This window comes from Salmo trutta, chromosome 9 (genome assembly GCF_901001165.1).
Source record: "Salmo trutta chromosome 9, fSalTru1.1, whole genome shotgun sequence".
Lineage (NCBI taxonomy): Eukaryota > Metazoa > Chordata > Actinopteri > Salmoniformes > Salmonidae > Salmo > Salmo trutta.
The window spans coordinates 5375509-5396966 of NC_042965.1; the positions used below are offsets into that span (position 1 = coordinate 5375509).

The 21458-nt window shown below is 42.0% G+C and overlaps 1 protein-coding gene across 3 annotated transcripts in view; it reads right to left on the minus strand.

The window, feature by feature from the left end:
* LOC115199761 (EGF-like repeat and discoidin I-like domain-containing protein 3) overlaps nt 1-21458 on the minus strand; it is a 301549-nt gene that overhangs the window by 85807 nt on the left and 194284 nt on the right. For all 3 annotated transcript variants that reach the window (XM_029762172.1, XM_029762171.1, XM_029762170.1), the window contains 2 exons: nt 19071-19184; nt 7759-7940 (listed from right to left, as the gene is read on the minus strand). In XM_029762172.1, the coding sequence (XP_029618032.1) occupies nt 7759-7940; nt 19071-19184 (296 nt within the window). The remainder of the gene's footprint in view (nt 1-7758; nt 7941-19070; nt 19185-21458) is intronic.

Consider the following 21458-nt stretch of genomic DNA (forward strand, 5'->3'; position numbering starts at 1 on the left):
GTTGAACTTATATGGCTATTAATACTTGGAAAGCTAAATCATAGTCCAAGTATATTTGACGATATTCTTGCAGAAAAAATGGAATATGAATGCGAATGTCTCCTTCACGATTTGCCCAAATGTACCTTGGGATCAGTCATACTCCAAGTTATCAATCTGAAACTTTGCACATACACTGCTGCCATATTGTGGACACTATCTGAATTACAACCAGAGTGATGGCTATAACAGTGACCTTCTCTTGCATTTGAAAGATGGTGGAAAAAAGGTTGGCTATTTCTTTGTATTTTCTTCTACCAGATCTATTGTGTTATATTCTCCTACATTCAATTCACATTTTCCCAAACATCAAAGTGTTTCCTTTGAAACGGTGCCAAGAATATGCATATCCTTACTTCAGGGCCTGAGCTACGGGCAGGTAGATTTGGGTATGTAATTTAGGTGAATCCCTAAGAAGGGACACCAATAAATAAGCATTTTGTCGAATTGGACTAAGTCACCTTAACCAAACAATTGATAGAGGTAAAACATTTTTTTTTTCAACTAATTTCAATGACTTTGAAAAAAACATCTTAATGTGAACCCAATTACTGAGAAAAAACAGCATTATTCATCAACAGAAAAATAATGTCCGGACTACAATTTGTAATGAATTCAACTCAAATGAAAAAGTAAACAAAAAGGTAAGATACTGTAGCCCACTTTTACAAATCAGAGTCACTTTGAAATGTTAGTTTTCTTGTGCAACACAACACAGTGGAGCCTAAATGTATTTGTGTCAGAAATGTAACAAACCATATCAAACATAATTCTTAATATACTTTCTATATTGTCTTCCTTAAGTCCTGTGGAAAACCATGAAATGTAACTTAAAGAAGACATGCTGTTGCTGGTAGGGAGCATTTCAATACTGGTGGCAGATGAGTTGGGGGACTCGTTGACTTTGATAATTTATAGACAGCAACTCCTGGAAGGTATCCCTGAAGATGACCATTTGGACAGTTCAACTGGGGCACCGTTCCAATTCTCATTTGGTAGGACACATTCACTCCACATGTGCCATCCCAGGACTGCAGGGAATATGTAATGTTGTCAGTCATCTCTTGAACACCCATAATACAATTATGTAATGAACTCAACTCTTAAAGAAATAATGTTCTCTAATGCAGCAATGCAATCATTATTGTAGAGACAGATGATCACCATAGCATGGAGGGGATAAGACCGGCTGAAGGTCAGCTTGCCACATGTGCAGCAGCCAGGAGGGTAGATTGGGTCACTAACCCAGGCCAGAGGACAAAGACAAAGAGGCTGAGCATGCATGAAAAACTGGCCATGGAATTTAATGAGCTCAAACTAATATATTTAAAAGAAGAGCATGATATGAAGATGCAAATCTTTTATGTTGAGTTGGTTACGAAAGAGGTTAAGAGAAACATGAAGCAGCACCAGTACCAATGTCTGGGTACATCTGGGTCACCTGGGTCATCCTCATCTTCAATCCGATGATCTGGGCAGCCATGGTGTTTGAGGCAATTGTGAAGCACTGCTGTTGCAATTATGACAACGCAGCATCTTCTTGGTTGAAGGCGCAATGTTTTTCTGAGACACTGGAATCAACTCTTCCATACACCAAATATGCGCTCCACTACACATCTGGTGTGGATATGAGCTTGGTTGTACCATCATTGCTCAGGTCCTATTGCATGAAGAAAGGGGGTGAACAAGAAGTTTGTCTGTGCATTACTCATGATTTGCACCATTCCAACGTGCAACAATGTTGTTTATTTATTGCGAACCAGTTTTTACAATCCCTGTACTCCTCAGCATCTGCTGTAGAGAGACACTTGATAGGAATATGACATACATCTATACAGACAATGACTCCAGGGAAGTTCCCATATTCATAGAACTCTATCTTGTAGTTGGCTTGGGCAGCAGCATCGGGGAACTTGCTGTAATTGTCTTTCAATTCATATATACCATTGCAGACTTTGAGGACTATTCTGCATAGAGTCGGTTCACTTATATCACACAAATCACCTGTTTCATGACAGAACGCTCCAGATGCCAAAAACCTCAAGGTGATCAGTACTGATCAGTAAAAAAAGAAACGACTTCTCACTGTCAACTGCGTTTATTTTCAGCAAACTTAACATGTGTAAATATTTCTACGAACATAACAAGATTCAACAACTAAGACATAAACTGAACAAGTTCCACAAATATGCGACTAACAGAAATGGAATAATGTGTCTCTGAACAAGGGGGGGGGGTCAAAATCAAAAGTAACAGTCAGTATCTGGTGTGGCCACCAGCTGCAGTAAGTACTGCAGTGCATCTCCTGCTCATGGACTGCACCAGATTTACCAGTTCTTGCTGTGATATGTTACCCCACTCTTCCTCCAAGTTCCCAGACATTTCTGTGGGGAATGGCCCTAGCCCTCACTCTCCGATCCAACAGGTCCCAGACGTGCCGGTGGCATTGTCATGCTGGAGGGTCATGTCAGGATGAGTCTGCAGGAAGGGTACCACATGAGGAGGAGGATGTCTTCCCTGTAACGCACAGCGTTGAGATTGCCTGCAATGACAACAAGCTCAGTCTGATGATGCTGTGACAGACCATGACAGACCCTCCACCTCCAAATCGATCCAACTCCAGAGTACAGGCCTCGGTGTAATGCTCATTTCATCGATGATGAATTTGACCATCACCCCTGGTGAGACAAAACCGCGACTCGTCAGTGAAGAGCACTTTTTGCCAGTCCTGTCTGGTCCAGCGACGGTGGGTTTGTGCCCATAGGCGACATTGTTGCCGGTGATGTCTGGTGAGGACCTGCCTTACAACAGGCCTATAAGACAGTCTGAACACTGATGGAGGTGTAACTCGGGCAGTTATGGTTGCCATCCTGTACCTGTCCCGCAGGTGAGATGTTCCGCTGTACCGATCCTGTGCAGGTGTTGTTACACGTGGTCTGCCATTGCGAGGACGATCAGCTGTCCGTCCTGTCTCCCTGTAGCCCTGTCTTAGGCGTCTCACAGTACGGACATTGCAATTTATTGCCCTGGCCACATCTGCAGTCCTCATGCCTCCTTGCAGCATGCCTAAGGCACATTCACGCAGATGAGCAGGGACCCTGGTCATCTTTCTTTTGGTGTTTTTCAGAGTCAGTAGAAAGGCCTCTTTTAGTGTCCTACGTTGTCATAACTGTGACCTTAATTGCCTACCATCTGTAAGCTGTTAGTATCTTAACGACCGTTCCACAGGTGCATGTTCATTAATTGTTTATGGTTCATTGAACAAGCATGGGAAACAGTGTTTAAACCCTTTACAATGAAGATCTGTGAAGTTATTTGGATTTTTACGAATTATCTTCGAAAGACAGGGTCGTTTCTTTTTTTTGCAGTTTATATTTTCACACATTATCATCTGATCCACAAAGACATTTTCTGAATGACAGTCAAGTGATGAACAGATGTTGTGACAGCAAATGCAATGCAACAACAGACCAAGTACTGGAAAATAAAGGGGTTCCCGAGAAATTTCCATTCGTGAAGACAATTGTGCCTGGATCCATATTGGATCTAATAATCCTAGAGAATTGAGGTTGATCACCTGTTGTTGTCTGCTTGCTTTACAGCAGAGTCTCGTTAGATTTAACAGAGAAAGCATCAAGGTAATGTTCATGTTCTCTTATGTTTGTGTGCCTCGGATCGGACACCAAGTTTAGTGTGTGCAATTGTGTAAGATAGACTATTGCACAAAACCCACTACTATTCCTATTAATTATTTAGGATATAATGGCAAAAAAAATTCAAAGCCTTGGAGGCTTATTTACAATATTATCTGGTACTGAAATGACATGACAAATAATTTGTCTTCCATGTTACACCTGCAACTTGAAACAAAACAAGGGGTCTGAAGTAGTCTATTCAAACTTCAATTTGGAGTTGAGAAATTCAAGTACTGGAATAGGTCTACCTTGAAACTCAGAACATTTCCTCAATTTGGTGCTTGAAAAGTTCTTATAATTATTGTAGCCAATTCCCGCTCCCTTATAATAATATGAGATTACATTTTTGTTCAGTTTTTGTGAGAGAGCGATGCTGAGATTCAAAAGGTGAGATTAAGGCTACCGCTATTCATGGCTTTATTATGTGTGCCTGCGTCGGCAATATAGGCTACAGAGAAATTGGCATGCATGCATCCAATCTAAGTCAGGCAATGTCCAAATTATTCTCACATATTTTAGAATGTAAAAATTATTCAATATCAATATTTTTTATTATTCTTAAAGTGGTAATGGCCTACTTAAAAAAAAGTAGGCCATTTTTTTTAGGGGGGGGTCTATATTAGGTCCTACGTGTATATTGATATATATTATTCAATTGTATAATTTGATTAATTCACCCTTAGCGCTGACACTGCGTCATTCACACAGGCTGTAGTAATTCCGGCACACAGTCTTCAGAGTCAGAAAGTACTGTGTTCCTGTCAGAATTAAGAACACGCTTTCATGCCAGGCTGATTAGTCCAGCTGACTTAGTAGACACCTCATGTTGAGAATGTGAACGCTGTTTCTAGGCAGTAGTTTAAATCTTAGTGTGTAGAGGAAGTCAGCACTGAACTGTAAACATGACTGATCATATTAATACTTCATTTAATTGTTGTTGTTCACATTTGTTCATACTATAATGAGATATGATAATCCCAGTAAGAGTTTTTGCTGCACCTACGTTAACTATTGTACTTCAAGATACACTGAGGGCATGAAACATTAGGAACACCTTCCTAATATTGATTTGCACGACCTTTGGCCTCAGAACAGCCTCATTCGTCGGGGCATTGACTACAAGGTATTGAGCGTTCCACAGGGATGCTTGCCCATGTTGACTCCAATGCCTCCCACAGTTGTGTCAAGTTCGCTGGATGTCCTTTGGGTGGTGGACCATTCTTCATACACACGGGAAACTGTTGAGTGTGAAAAACCCAGCAGCGTTTCAGTTCTTGACACACTCAAACCGGTGCGCCTGGCACATACTACCATAACTGTTCAATGGCACTTATATTTTTTGTCTGGCCCATTCACCCTCTGAATGGTACACATATACAATCCATGTGTCAATTGTCTCAAGGCTTAAAAATCATTTAACCTGTTTCCTCCCCTTCATCTACACTGATGAAGTGGATTTAGTAAGTGACGTCAATAAGGGATCATAGCTTTCACCTGGATTCACCTAGTCAGTCTATGTCATGGAAGTGTATAGCCACACATACTGTAGGGTACATGTACGCTATTTCAGTATTATTAAAAGTATGACATTGTCTGAATGATTGATTTGGTCTTCAGTATTACAGGGCTGGGGGCAGAGCCAGGAAGTATTGAGAACTATAGATCCACATGAGGAACAGACAGACACGCAGAGCAGGGGTGTTATACCTGAACAACGACAGGGCTGCTAGCTCTAACCCTCAAACTGATTTCAGATGAGAAAACAAGCACATACACAGGCACTCACACACACACTTTCAGAACACACCGTCCACGAGCCTAAAACTCCATAGCGCTGAGAGAAGTCTATACCTCTCTACTCACGTCCCAATTACCAAGAAGTCCCTCTCCTGAAACCCAGAGCGCTCCCAGAATCCACATCATCATCCCACGTGGCGTCATTAAAGCCAACCAAACCGCCTCAGTGATTCATATCTGATTTTCCTTATACACTACACGCACTTGGTTGCTTTTCTCTTGCTCTCTGTTTCTCTCACCTTTCCCTTCCACATGTCTCTGTCTTCTCTCACTCTGCCTCTCCCCTCAGATGATGTAGTTGGATCATTCTTTCTCTACACCCTCCCCTCCTCTTGCTCTTTGACACGTTCTCTCTCTCTGTCTTCCGCCTCTCTCTCTTCCGCCTGGCTCTGTTTCTGTGAGCAACCCCTGATAGTGTTTGTTGTTTAACCTGTTAGGAATGAACACAGTGTTGCCAGTTACAGCCTCTCACTGTACTTCGGGCCTAATTCAATTTCATCACACCATCTTCGGGTCCTCATTTATGTGCTCAATGTCAGAGATTCCCCGGAAAGATTTACACTGGGTTCCAGAGCCAACGGCACAAGGTATCACACGAACTGATTTGATTTGAAATAACAGGTGAAAAAATATATAGCACAGTTCTATTGTGTAAGAGACAATGGGAGTTCCTATCACTAACTGCTTTCAATATCCCCACAGTGTAATGTACCCATTGTTGCTAATACAATTCCAACTAAACAGACCCTTACACTCTTATAAAAAAGCAAAACTAAGTAAAACTCTGTGGTGCAGCAGTAAGTTGTTGGCTTTAGTAGCCTACAATCAGTTGGAATACCAGGTTCAGAACCAAAAAGTGTTCTACCTGGATCCAAAAAGGGTTATCCAAAGCGTTCTCCTATGGGGACAGCCAAATAAACCCTTTTAGGTTGTAGCAGCTTTTTTTTTTTTGAAGAGTGGAGATTTCTGAACTGGCCCCTCTGAGACAAACGTTGGAGAAGTGTGTATGTCTGAGTGAAGGGTATGTATTTGTATTTTACTAAAAACTTCAGAGGTGTATCACATACGTGCTGTGATTCACTCTAGCAACCCCACTGGTAATACATAGTGATGGGAAACTGAGGCTTTCTGAAGACGGTGCGCTCACTTAATTGTACTGAAAAACGTTTCATTTCTCTGAGCTTCATTATTTGTTCACAAGGCACATCTGCTGGTCAGCCATAAATAGCAGCGTTTGATTAGAGACGGTTTTTTTTCTCCACTGTTTTAAGCAAAACTGTGGTGCAGCGGTAAGTTGTTGGCTTTAGTAGGCTATAATCAGTTGGAATACCAGGTTCGCAGCTTACATCACCTTTCCCTTTTTTGCATTCAAGTTGAATATTTTTCAAAAACTGAAGCTATGGCATTATTTAGGATGCTAAAGACAGAAGCTTATTATACTATACTAAATAAAACAAAATATTTGAACAATAGTGCAGAAAGTGTCATTTCACATAAAAAAAACTTCGAAATAGCGTGCTTTCATAGCGAATCGACCACATACCGTCACGTCCCTGAATGTTCCATAGTTCCTTACTCTACCTGCTAAGCTACCGGTCAGGTGAAACTTTTTGAACAACATCCTACCTATATTTGTAATGTACGGTGTGCAGTAGAGGTCAGTGTTTGAAAGCAGCTTGGAATTGAAGAAAGCACCAGCACCACAGCAAAATCTGTGGGATCTTGCATTTTGTAACACATGGTTTGAAAAAGCACGTGATCAAACGAAGCTTTGGACGTCATTGATGACGTACTTCTGAAAAGCGATACCCACATCTGCACACTGCTTTGAAGTTAGCTGCGTAGCGATTTCGACGCATACCTCGGAGCTCTGGTATCAAACGTAACATCACTGGTAATACACACAGGAGCAGAACCAACAGCTTTTTTGTCCAGTGTTCAGTTTAATTAGCCAGTTAACCCAATCAGTCAACTGAAACACTAATTAACTGTAAAGGACCTCAATTAGGACCAAAGTCCCTTCAACTCTCCAAACAGATACATTTCAGACAGTGAGTGATAATTCACAACTTCCTAAACTCCAGTTAATACTGCATTGACGCCAATATTCAGATGTACACACTCTTATCAGATCAACATTCTCTCTGGTGCGACGTTTTTTGTGGACACATTCATCTCTGTCTAGTAACCTGAGTGACTCGTGTCTCCCGGCCGGTGTCTGTCTTACCTGGATCCAGGGCCATCTGTCGTTCTCGGCAGCCGTCCAGGCGTTGACCAGGCCCTTCTTGTTGAGCCGGGCAAAGTAGGGGTACCATTTCTGCAGGCCGAACAGAGCACGGTGGGTGGACGAGGCTGTTATCTGCTGGTTGGAGATGATGCCCCCCTCCATGCCCAGTGGTCCAGAGCATTCTGAGAGGACAGACATATGTATGAGGTTAGATGAAGGATGAAATATGTATGCAACCATACTTTTCACACATATCTGTCCAGTGAGTTACAGACATACATATTACTATATGCAACAAGACAGATATGTATAGCTGTGTACCAAAGGGGCAGCATTCTTTCTTCATCAGACTAATCTCATCATCCACAGTCCGGTTCTCTACAACAGTGCTGCTTTTCATTGTTCCTTCCTCTGTCCATGATTTTCTGTTGTAGTCCATCTCTGTCTCAGAGATGAACAAGATGTATTCCTTGGTTGGGCTCCCCTCCGTTACATCAGGCAGAGTCTCAATCATTGACACTGTGTCTTTCCCTCCGCTAACTGAAATTATATCTTTATTGCTGCTCTCTCTCACGGAAATCCTGTCCTTGATGTCGTTAAGAGACAGGTCACTTTGACTTGTGTTCGTCAAACTTTTCTCGCTGCTCCAGTTCATAGCCAAGACATCCTCAATGTTTCCACTATGACACAGCCCTCTCTCATCGCAGCCCGTGATTACAGGGCCATCCACATGCACAGGAGCCATGGGTCTTTTCTCCAAGTCCTCCACCAAAAAGAGGGCCCTCAAACTGGCTCCAAAGGAGCTCCGACTATTCTGTCTGGACAACATAATCAACACAGTCAACAGACTGCAACAGTTTTTACCTTCAAGGCTGCAGAGCTAAAGTGGAGAGGCATGACACAAATACGGCTCTAATGAAATCATCCAAAGTGTTAAAATCCTTTTCAGAGCACTCAACTTTTTTTCCAGGCCTTATTTCTTCCTACTTAGGAACTGCTAAGCAGCATCTCCAGTTACAATAGCAGCCTTTTAACAGCCACATTTGTGGATTTGAAACTCTGCCAAAGCCTTCAAAGATAAAAGGCCTTTTGTGCTGAACTTGGAGTGCTTATTTTTGTTGTGCCCCCGCTATAATGTGCACCTTGTCAATGGTGTAATTTACCATAATCAAACAATTCCTAGAAAGTCTCATTATAAAGAGAGGTAGATATGTCACATGCCCATCCCAGTGAGTAACCTTTTGCCAAGATATGGCAAATTCTGGCTGCTCTTCCATCAGTACTTTTAAGTGGAAGCATTAACAGCAATTGTTTTGATAGCTGCACAACAGCCCTCAAATGGCAGGTGTTTAGCACCTACTATCCTAGATAAGACTTACTATAATAGCTAGTCTGTGTGCAAAGACATCTGGTTTGTTCTCAAATCACACAACAGTTTATTAGATTTCACCTACCTCACGCTGTGGTCAATTAGAGTGATATCTGATATCCATGGGAATGGAAGGATTTGGAATGACCATGTAGCAATAATAACTGTCCGTTTTTGGATCTATTGGTGCTATCTGGAGAAAAGTAGTTGTGCTATAGACATGAGTCTTCATTCATTTCAACTCCACAACAAATTATGGACACTTTATAAAGTCAATGCAAGTAGATAATACGAGATTGACAATCTTCTGACTTACCGAATAAAAACAAAATGTCATTCTCTTTTCAAAATAGACCAATTCAATGAGCTGCATCTCAACCATCCACCCTTGTGTTTCAGGTTAAGAGGACCACTGTGAGGACTTGAAAAGGTAAAAGGGGGCAGCTTCCTCTTCCACAGCTTCCTCTGTACCCACCTTTGCACTAACTCTTTTGACTCATCACCTATGCTGCTGCCACTGCTTATTAGCTATCCCGTTGCCTAGTCACTTTACCCCTACCCACTTGTACACATCTACCTCAATTACCTCATACCCCTGCACATCGACTCTGTATAGGTACCCCGTGTATATAACCAAGTTATTGTTACTCATTGTGTATGTATTCCTCGTGATATCATTCTATTTTTTTTCCATTTTTCTTTCTGCAATGTTGGAAGGGGCCTGTAAGTAAGAATTTCACTGTTAGTCTTCACCTGTTGTTTACGAAGCATGTGACAAACAAAATGTAATTTTAATGCCATTAGAGTGTTTTGCTCAGTGGGGCATTAACAAGGCTGTTATGACACTGCTTTGCAAAGCATATTTTAGGCCCCTGTAAACAACGTCCTTGAGCGTTCCCAACTAACAGCCTCGCTGGGCAAACACACTGCTGAGTAGCTAACTATGGCACTCTCCTTAGGCGAACAAACCAGCATGTCGTTGACGTTGAGCTAGGCTCAAGCATAAAGGTGTCTTGTGCTTTCAGACCTGCTTCGTATGCTTAGTTTGTAATGAATACTTTCCATCAGGCACCCACTTCACATAATTGCATATAATTACAGATAAGTATTCTTTAACTGACATAGCACTTCTGATTGAGGATAAATTTGTAAACCTGGGTAAGTTAAAAGCTAGCAACAACTAAGCATCCCCTAAACACCCATCCCTCTCTGGCTAACACATACGTTTTCATGCAGGCATGACCAACATGAATATCACATGGACTTGGGAGAAACCACACTTAAACGTTTGCATTTTTAAAGGAAGTCACAGGGTTAAAAATATTGTTGCCTGAGTGGCTAATAACAAAGAAACAATGAAACATTGTTTTAATTTGTACTAATTAGAAAGTATTCCAGCTTTTTCCATTCAACAGGTAACATATAAGGTTAACCTTTTTCTTATTTTTTTTTATCTTTGCCTATGCCAGATACAGTCCATTATTAGTGGCTAAAACAATGTTGTTGACTGATTTAGTTGTTCTATCTACCCTAGAAAAGCTTGGTGCGGATATTTATTCCAAAGCGGTCTTCTCTCTTCAGATGTTCTGCTGCCAATAGTTGGCCACAGTAGCTAGTATTCTCGGAACTTCTATTGCAGTTAGGAGATCATTTAAAACTGAGCTGGATATTATATCAGAGCAATGTGAGTCTCTGATGTTTAAAAAGGACTATGCACATCAACAGCAAATACTGCCCGACTTAGTCATCAAATGTTCTATTTATTGATTTATTTTTATTGAATTTTAAAACACACATTGCACCTGCAGTGAAGCCCCTCAACATTTACTTCCAGTCATTTAACAGACAACCCCATCCTGAGCGACCCACATGAGCAATCAGGGTCAAGCGCCCCGCTCAAAGGCAAATCGACAGATCCCCACCCAACCAAATTGGGGACCCGAACTAGCGACCTCTCGGCCACCGGTCCAACGTTCCCAACCGCCAGGCCACCCACGGACCCAAACCATCCAAACCCCAGCTTCTGTCATAGCATGCAGACAGTTTATGACACACAACAATATACACTGCTCAAAAAAATAAAGGGAACACTAAAACACATCCTAGATCTGAATGAAAGAAATAATCTTACTAAATCCATTTTTTCTTTACATAGTTGAATGTACTGACAACAAAACCACACAAAAATAATCAATGGAAATCCAATTTATCAACCCATGGAGGTCTGGATTTGGAGTCACACTCAAAATTAAAGTGGAAAACCACACTACAGACTGATCCAACTTTGATGTAATGTCCTTAAAACAAGTCAAAATGAGGCTCAGTAGTGTGTGTGGCCTCCACGTGCCTGTATGACCTCCCTACAACGCCTGGGCATGCTCCTGATGAGGTGGCGGAGGGTCTCCTGAGGGATCTCCTCCCAGACCTGGACTAAAGCATCCGCCAACTCCTGGACAGTCTGTGGTGCAACGTGGCGTTGGTGGATGGAGCGAGACATGATGTCCCAGATGTGCTCAATTGGATTCAGGTCTGGGGAACGGGCGGGCCAGTCCATAGCATCAATGCCTTCCTCTTGCAGGAACTGCTGACACACTCCAGCCACATGAGGTCTAGCATTGTCTTGCATTAGGAGGAACCCAGGGCCAACCGCACAAGCATATGGTCTCACAAGGGGTCTGAGGATCTCATCTCGGTACCTAATGGCAGTCAGGCTACCTCTGGCGAGCACATGGAGGGCTGTGCGGCCCCCCAAAGAAATGCCATCCCACACCATGACTGACCCACCGCCAAACCGGTCATGCTGGAGGATGTTGCAGGCAGCAGAACGTTCTCCATGGCGTCTTCAGACCAGTGTGAACCTGCTTTCATCTGTGAAGAGCACAGGGCGCCAGTGGCGATTTTGCCAATATTGGTGTTCTCTGGCAAATGCCAAACGTCCTGCACGGTGTTGGGCTGTAAGCACAACCCCCACCTGTGGACGTCGGGCCCTCATACCACCCTCATGGAGTCTGTTTCTGACCGTTTGAGCAGACACATGCACATTTGTGGCCTGCTGGAGGTCATTTTGCAGGGCTCTGGCAGTGCTCCTCCTGTTCCTCCTTGCAAAGGCGGAGGTAGCGGTCCTGCTGCTGGGTTGTTGCCCTCCTACGGCCTCCTCCACGTCTCCTGATGTACTGGCCTGTCTCCTGGTAGCGCCTCCATGCTCTGGACACTACGCTGACAGACACAGCAAACCTTCTTGCCACAGCTCGCATTGATGTGCCATCCTGGATAAGCTGCACTACCTGAGCCACTTGTGTGGGTTGTAGACTCCGTCTCATGCTACCACTAGAGTGAAAGCACCGCCAGCATTCAAAAGTGACCAAAACATCAGCCAGGAAGCATAGGAACTGAGAAGTGGTCTCCACCTGCAGAACCACTCCTTTATTGGGGGTGTCTTGCTTATTGTCTATAATTTCCACCTGTTGTCTATTCCATTTGCACAACAGCATGTGAAATGTATTGTCAATCAGTGTTGCTTCCTAAGTGGACAGTTTGATTTCACAGAAGTGTGATTGTCTTGGAGTTACATTGTGTTGTTTAAGTGTTCCCTTTATTTTTTTGAGCAGTGTATCTTAGTTTAACACTTACGTGAGATAAGATATACTAAATTGGTCACAGTAAGTATGCCTAACTGATGTCTACTGACTTTGGTCAGCATGTTGACAAAACTGTCCACTTTTTAGAAGACTAGCCTTGGGCAGTGCTTCCCCTAGCCAATAGGATGTGTCACGAAACACTACCCCACAGGGTTAGCCTGCAGCACCAGTCATCAAAGTTTGTGATGTGACCTTCACCTTTTGGGCAAACACTGTGAACCTGTGTAGCCTGGAAAGCAAGGAGACCACTCTCACCATGTGACAACACATTGGGAGACACAATGGCAACATTTAAAAACAACACCAAGAGCAGATCCAGCTGCTGTAACAACGTAGCTGGGCGAGCAGGGTGCCGGTGATGTCCGAGGATTGTCCTAAGGGAGTGTGTGTGTGTGTGTTGCAGCCTTGAGGACAGCAGCCATGTCTGTATTGCACTCATCCTCAAACATCTGAGAAGACAGTATATTATGTACAATATGGTCATATCTCTACCTGCTGTATATTAGTTGCACTATGTTAAGAACTTCACCTGGCCCGCCAGAATGTCAATTCATTGTAAAAGCAGATATGAGTATAGTGGCAAGTGGGAGATGTCTGTCTCCCCAAAAGGCCTTTGTGCTTGCTTAAGTCTGGAATCTCAACCTACATCTTTGCTCTTGTCAGCTTTGCCTGGTCCTCTGCTTCTACTATCAGAAAAATATTGATGGAAAAGGGTTGTTTCAAAATAACCCAACTTTCTTTGGGGAGAAGAAATATATTTGCTGTCTTATCAAACATTAGTATTAAAGTGATGGCTAAGCATTGCCATAGTACCATTGTGTTGACATATAATCCCAATTCCATTTGCAGGTTGGCAATGAATACTAATGTTTACCAAAGGCTGCCTTTCGGTGGTACTTGGCAGAAACCATCTAAATCGTGTTATGCCAGACCAGAGAATATAATAGAATTCTGTATTTTTCTTCATCCTTTCATTCCTCAATCAAAATACGGTTTGGGTGGAATCAAAGAAAAGCACATCACAGGATAAACTTATGACACCTACTGTATTTTCATGATGAGTTTTCACAAGGATTGATTCTTTTCCGGAGCTGCGTTCCTGACTCAGAGTTCAATAATGTCAAAACAATATGCCTTGTTTTTTTTCTCGTCACTCTCTTTATTTTGTTATTTCATCTTCACTACAAATAACTTGTTTTATGAGGCTTATTTCTTTCATTATTGCATTTCTGACTTCTCGTACTCTGATTTTCCCTCATTGTATGACTTAATATCGGCACCTGGAATTTGTTATTAGTCCTAATGTATAGCTAATGTAAGTTACATGCAATGTAATCATGAGAAATCTAATTTAAATGCCATTTCAATACTGGATATCAGAGTCAGTTTTGTGACCACAGATGCACAATTTAACTTATCTAATGTTTTGATTATAATAGGGCACTTTGTCATATCTGACATTGAATATTTTAAGGTATACTGTGTGTTTGTCATGAAGCTACACTGAGAAAAATCCGTGCAACCATTTATCAACACCATATCATTCATTTGTGTGATATTTTCAAAGTACAACGGTAAATTGGTGTGATGCTTGATGCGAACTAAACTATATATATACACGTATATGTTTACACCTATTTAAATGAGTGGATTCAGCAATTTCAGCCACACCCGTTGCTTACAGGTGTATAATATCGAGCACACATCCATGAAATCTCCATAGAGAAACATTGGCAGTAGAATGGCCTTACAGTGACTTTCAACGTGGCGCCGTCGTAGATGACACTTTTCTAACAAGTCAGTTTGTCAAATTTCAACCATGCTAGAGCTGCCCCGGTTAACTGTAAGTGCTGTTTTTGTGAAGTCGAAACGTCTAGGAACAACAATGGCTCAGCCGCGAAGTGGTTGGCCACAAAAGCTCACAGAACGGGACCACTGAGTGCTGAAGCTCAGCGCGTACAAATCGCCTGTCCTCGGTTGCAACACTTGCTACCAAGTTCCAAACTGCCTCTGGAAGCAACGTCAGTATGATAACTGTTCGTCGTGAGCTTCATGAAATGGGTTTCCATGGCCGAGCAGCCGTACACAAGCCTAAGATCACCATGCGCAAAGCCAAGAGTCAGCTGGAGTGGTGTGAAGCTCGCAGCCATTGGACTCTGAAGCAGTGGCAGTCCGACAGACGAATCTGGGTTTGGCCAATGCCAGGAGAAGACTACCTGCCCGAATGCATAGTGCCAACCGTAAAGCTTGGTGGAGGATGAATAATGGTCTAGGGCTGTTTTTCATTGTTCAGGCTCCTTAGTTCAAGTGAAGGGAAATCTTAACGCTACAACATACAGTAACATTCTAGACAATTCTGTGATTCAAACTTTGTGGCAACAGTTTGGGGAAGGTCCTTTCCTGTTCCAGCATTACAATGCCTCTGTGCACAAAGTGAGGTCCATACAGACATTTTTGGTCGAGATCAGTGTGGAAGAACTTGACTGGCCTGAACAGAGACCTGACCTCAACCCCTTCGAACACCTTTGGGATAAATTGGAACGCCGACTGCGAGCCAGGCCTAATTGCCCAACATTAGTGCCCGACCTCATAAATGCTCTTGTGGCTGAATGGAAGCAAGTTCCCACAGCAATGTTCCAACATCTAGTGGAAAGCCTTCCCAGAAGAGTGGAGGCTGTTATAGCAACAAACGGGGGATGAACTCCATATTAATGCCTATGATTTTGGAATGAGATGTTCAATGAGCAGGTGTCCACATACACTATATGACAAAGTATCTTCTTGACTAAACATAGTTTACACCTGTAAACATAAATGCTAAACAGTTTGTTCGAAAGTCTCACTACCTATCTATTGCTCTCTCCTACCACACAATCACTCAATCAAGGACATTCAATTTGTTTTGAAAGGGTACATATGTAAAACACTCTTGTCAGGGAATCTCTAGCAGCATCATGTACATTGAACCATGTCCTTATCATATAATGCCTGTCCAGAAATCTAGTTCAGTTTACCGCTCCATCCCACTCCCCAACTCTATTGCCAGGGAAGCCATTCTATAACACTGAAAAACACTGTAGCAACTAAGCCTTAGCAAATGCTCTAACACTTTATCAATCCTGTAGAAGCAACACTATAACAACACTAACGCAACTCTGTGACAATGATCACCTTGTCGGGATGAAGGCGCATCTTTAATGAGCTGTCTGCCAGCCGTGCATCCGTCAGAGCAGAGCAGCTGTGGTTGGCAGCCCTAGGCCTCGGCCTGCTGCCCCCTGTGCATACATCAGCCCCTCCGACAGCACACGTCACTAATGTCACCGTCGCTATCATGTGACAGCTGAATCCATCTCCCACAAGGCCTACCTACAGCAGCAACAAATTAGAGCCACACTGAAATGAACGTAATTGCAACAAATACTCAGGAGAAGAAAGACTGGAGGAATGGGGAGAGAATAGCAAACACATTCTGATATGTGGATTCGTAAAAAGAAAGATTGCACACACACAGAATTATGTTTTACTCATTTACTGTGAATACCCACTGACTTGATGTACACACACACAGAAACACACACACACCTATGCATGTACACACACTATACCAGTGGGCATTCACTAGCGTGATTAAGTCCATACTGAACTCTTACCAATCCTCATGGCAGTCCTTTAACTCACTTACACTCATTTTGCTTGAGATAAACCACCCCTGGCCCTATTGAATGACACACTCAAGACATCCCCAAAAATATTTAGAGGCAGTAACAGTTGCTTGGTGATATAGCTATTAGCCTGAGGCTACACAGAGACAATCACAGCAGGGTGCTAACAGTGAGAATAAACCGGACTCAATATCCAGAAATGGCCAAACTAACAAACAAGGTTACTTTGAGCCAATAAGCTCCAGGGTTTGGAAAAACAAGCCACTTTTGAAGATGATGAGAGACAGTGAGCAGTCCTCTCATTCTGTGCAGCCATGGAAATAAGCAAATAACCATCTAGAGTAGGCTACTTTCTCTCTCCTCCATACAGCTCTGACTAGCATTTAGTAGGTCTTTGTCTACCTCCAGTCTTCGTCTGATCTCCAGTTTTCATCCAAATCAAAGACAGGGTTTGAACTCGATGAAAGCTGCCGTGGTCGGGTTGAAGGAATACATTGGCTGACACTCTGGTTGCCCCATGACATTGGCATGAGTAAATGTGTGCTGTCAAATCGCAGACAAGTATCACTGTTCATTTCCAATAATTACTTTTCAACAGATGAAGATTGCCTGATAGATTTAGAATTACAAGCCCTTGTGTTTTGCCACTGATTTATGGATTGGTATATTCACATGCATTATATGCATTTCAAACAGTTTGTTCTGGATTTCCTTTCAGCATGCTTCACAATCACAGGAGGTTGGTGGCACATTAATTGTGGAGAACGGGCTTGTGGCAATGGCTGGAGCGGAATTAGTGGTAGGGTATCAAATACATGAAATACATGGTTTCCACGTGTTTGATGCTATTACATTTGCGCCGTTCCGGCCATTATTATGAGCCGTTCTCCCCTCAGCAGCCTCCTGTGTATCACAATACCAGAATTGTTCAGGACTTGACATGGTATTAGATGGTAAAATCGAACTTTCCATGGATTTCCATGATGTGTTTTATGAAACAGTTCACAGACATTGTTTGAGTTTTCTACTGCCAACCATTATTCAGACAAAATATCTATAGCAACAATGACATTTATTTCCAATTTCAATGGGTTGCAGTGCACAAGAACAATGTTCTACAACACAAAAGTTATTGCTCCATAGAAATTGTTCAGACATTGAAAATGTCATGATGATAAGGTAAAAAAGAACCTTCACACTTGGGGCCTTTACAAAATACAAACATAAGGACATTATGATGATTTTCTGGAGCATATCTAGATTAAATTGTTTACAGACTGTAAATGCGGAGGCACTTTGTAGTGATATTTCCCTCTGTTGGAAAAGGACTCTGCTATCTGGCATGTGCAGACTTCAATTAATCCCTCAAACAACTTTCTTCACAGCAACGGCTGTGGTGAAGCACAGAAGCCAGGTTGAAAAACAGTTCAAGGCTCCCAACCCTTGCCTGTTAAAAAAAGTAATTTTGTCTGCTCCTGAATCAGTGCGTAATCATTCAAAATAAAAAAAATACTGATCAGAAATCAGAACTGAGCTCTGAATGCGTCAAAGAGACCAAACATTACTGGTGGAAATGGTATCAACTGTGGTGCCATATTTCCAATATTGATGCTTATCAAATAAGTAGGTACTCATCTCTGAACTCATAACTGTGGTTGCATAACTGTGTTCTGATAACTGATATGAAGGGGTTGCTATGAATAAGCAATGCTAAGGGGGATATGCCGGATAATTGTTAATGAGTGACTTCACTTATTTGACTTGCCACAAAATAAGAGACAGGAAATGAAGGAAATTATTAGTCTTCTTCCAGGAAAGCATTAACTATGCTTCAGTATGACCTTTCTGGGAAAGACTTTGTCATACATTTTTTGGGTGAGTGGTTTATCCATGTGTCGGTTGTGATGTCATGGCAAGATGTATCAAACTAAAGCCCAAACATTCCTCATAGCCACACATTGTGACATGATGTACTATATGATCATACTGTAAGATATGGATCCAATAATAGAAGATTGCACTCTACAGGTAAATTATATGCACAAATGTGTATGGACTTATCGTTTTCAATGACATCTTTAATACTTAACCACCGCAGCTGTACTTGACTGCATATTGTACATTCTCTGGCAACATCTTTTCCCTCTCTTTTACAAAATCTCTGCTAGACGGTGCCACAAGTTGCTCCAATGTCTGAGTTATAAAATATTCAGTTCAGCTCCCACCAGACTACTCAAAACTAGCACATTGCTGTAACTATAAGAGATTGTGCCTGTTCCTACACAGGGAATATGTCTGGTGATGTCTGGGTAAGGTTAAGAATATGTATGCATGTGTGTGTGTCTCTTGCAACATCTTCCTCATTGATTGTCTGCAATCATGTAGGAGCTTTTGTCAAAGTCAGTCTCATCTTGAACAACCCTGAATCCTGACAACAATCTCCACAGCACACATACAAAGACGCTTGGGGATTTAGATACAGAAAGATGGATAGAGAGATGGAGATAGGTATAATGGGATCGTTCTAAAGTCCTCACGAAATAAAATAATGTTCTTGCCCTGTTTGCCAGCACAAGCTACCAACGTCATCAGTTGTACGCAGAAGAGCCAGGCAAGGGTGATCATGAAAGACACAGCACTTACTGTATTGGCAGTTCCTTCCCATGTACTCCCCAGGGCATTCACAAGAGTAGTTGGCAACCAGATCTGTGCAGATGCCCCCATTTTTACACGGTTCTTTCTCGCATTCGTTAACATCTGCAAGAGCCAAGAAAACAGAAAAGAGGCACATTAACTTCTTTGAAGCACACATGTTGGCAATTAGCAGGACATCATTCTCATTAGCATGCATTGATGGGGAGTATGTATTGAATTTGATCCATTTGTTAGTTGATTCTGTCTCCCACAAGATGCTTTCACTGAGACAGGCGGGCTGGTTTCCTGAATCTAATAAATCAAATGGTTTCCTGGGATCGACCGTTAATGCTACACACCAATTTAGGTTTGGGACTCTCAACAAACACATATAGCAGGCTACTAAACCAATCCTCATGTAGAGATTAGCAATGCAATGTGAAGAAAGTAGGTTACAATAAGTGTTAAAGGAATGTAAGGAATGCGTCTTCAACAGTGATCAAAGTCAGTCATCATGTTCTTTTGGGGCAGATCGAAATCAGCAAACTGTGTTTTCCTTTCAAAAATCAACATTTGTCCACAGTCTCGGTTTTCTATGTCTGGAATCTGTTACGGATGTTGTTTGGTGTATGGGGCCAAGTCCTGCTAAGAATAACATGTGTCCTGCTGAGAATAGGATATGTTTTGTGATATACTGTACTATCTCACAAAGGAACCTATTTTATGACATTCTGACAGCCTCATGAACACAAGTATAAGGTTGCATCTGATTTTGAAAAGAACCATAACTTGGCATGAATGAAATTTGGCAATATACCCATTATTGCCCCCTCTAGTAAAGTGAGTACTAAGACACTTAATCCCACTCTAAAGCATGCCCCTACTCTTCAGAGAATATACACACTGACTTCATGAATATGGAACATACTCTGCAAGCTTAAGAACTCAAATATGATTAAAATATAAGCCTGTTTGGATGCTTCATCTTTCTGAGATGTTGTCTTCAACATCTAAGTGCAGGATCTGACATATCCATAATCACACGCATTACCTCAAATCAGCTGATGGCATTTGTCCAAGTTCACAGCATACAATCAAAACTCCAAATTAGGGTTTTCTGTCTATTTCTGAATGTTAGCAGCGTGACTGTTGAAAAACGCATGCAATACTGCGTTCTGAAAGTTGAGGAACTTCACAACCACATAGGTAAGCCCTATGTCCATTGTGGTATGTAACGTTTTCATGTGCTACCTTGACAATGTTCCAGACATCATATATGCACACTTGCAATATATCCACCGTTATTTTTAAGGAGCACATGTAGACCTACAGAGTACCAAAGTAGCCCACCACTCATATGATGTGTGTAATTACGGCGAGAACATCCTTGCGGGGATCAACTTTCTCAACCTGACGGTGGTAAGAAGTCAAGCAGTGGAATAAATCAGGAAAAGTTATCCATAACTGAGCAGAATCTGCTAGAACATGCATCCCGCTGGGAAACAAAGGAAAGAACATTATATTTTGAGGAGCATATCATCATCTGGATCATACTGTATGTCCAAAGTGAGAAAGACGGACTTTCACCACTGCCTCTACAGAGAGTCATTGGTATTGGCCTTGTTTAGGTAAGTAGGGGGTTGTGGAGTTCTTCTAAGCTGGAGCACAAATTAGGCTGATCAAATCACACCTCAGGGTTCACAACTCTTTGATAACACTTAAGAGGTGACATACTCCCCTCTTTAAACTTTGGGAGTGAGGATGGGATGGAGAGACATGAAACAGACCTGACTGCTCAGACTTCTAAGAGCTGAGCTGCCAGAGCTGAGACACACAGTAGAGTATGGGTCGATACACCTCAAATAAGCACAAGAAAGAGGATATTGACACCAACCATCTCAGATTGTTCTAAAATCATTTCTTTAGACTAGCATTGCTGTGAAATTATTTTGTTGCAATATAATTAGATTTCTGCGAAATTAAGCTAATTGATTGAACCCACATTGGCCATTTGAATTGATAGAATGCATGTAATATTCAATAAATACAGTACCCAGCATCACATTTGGAACAAACTTTTTCTACCAATGAGTAGGACATGAGGAATCCCAAAATAAATGAAAAAGCCACCAATGGACCCCCCAGACCCCATGCCAACCTAAACCAAGAACCAGTATACAGTATCAGTTTTCTATGTCTGACAAGTAGTATGGAGCAGTATTGAAGTATTGTTTCTTCGTACTATGTAATGTATTCCCAGCAAATTTGGTGATGTTTTTTTTTTTACCTTTCAGAGAAATTAGTCATTGAAGATTTTAGGTTTATGTCACATAATACATCCTGGTATAACCAGGTTCTGAACACTAGATTGGGCTGTTCCTGCTATTAGGTAGGACA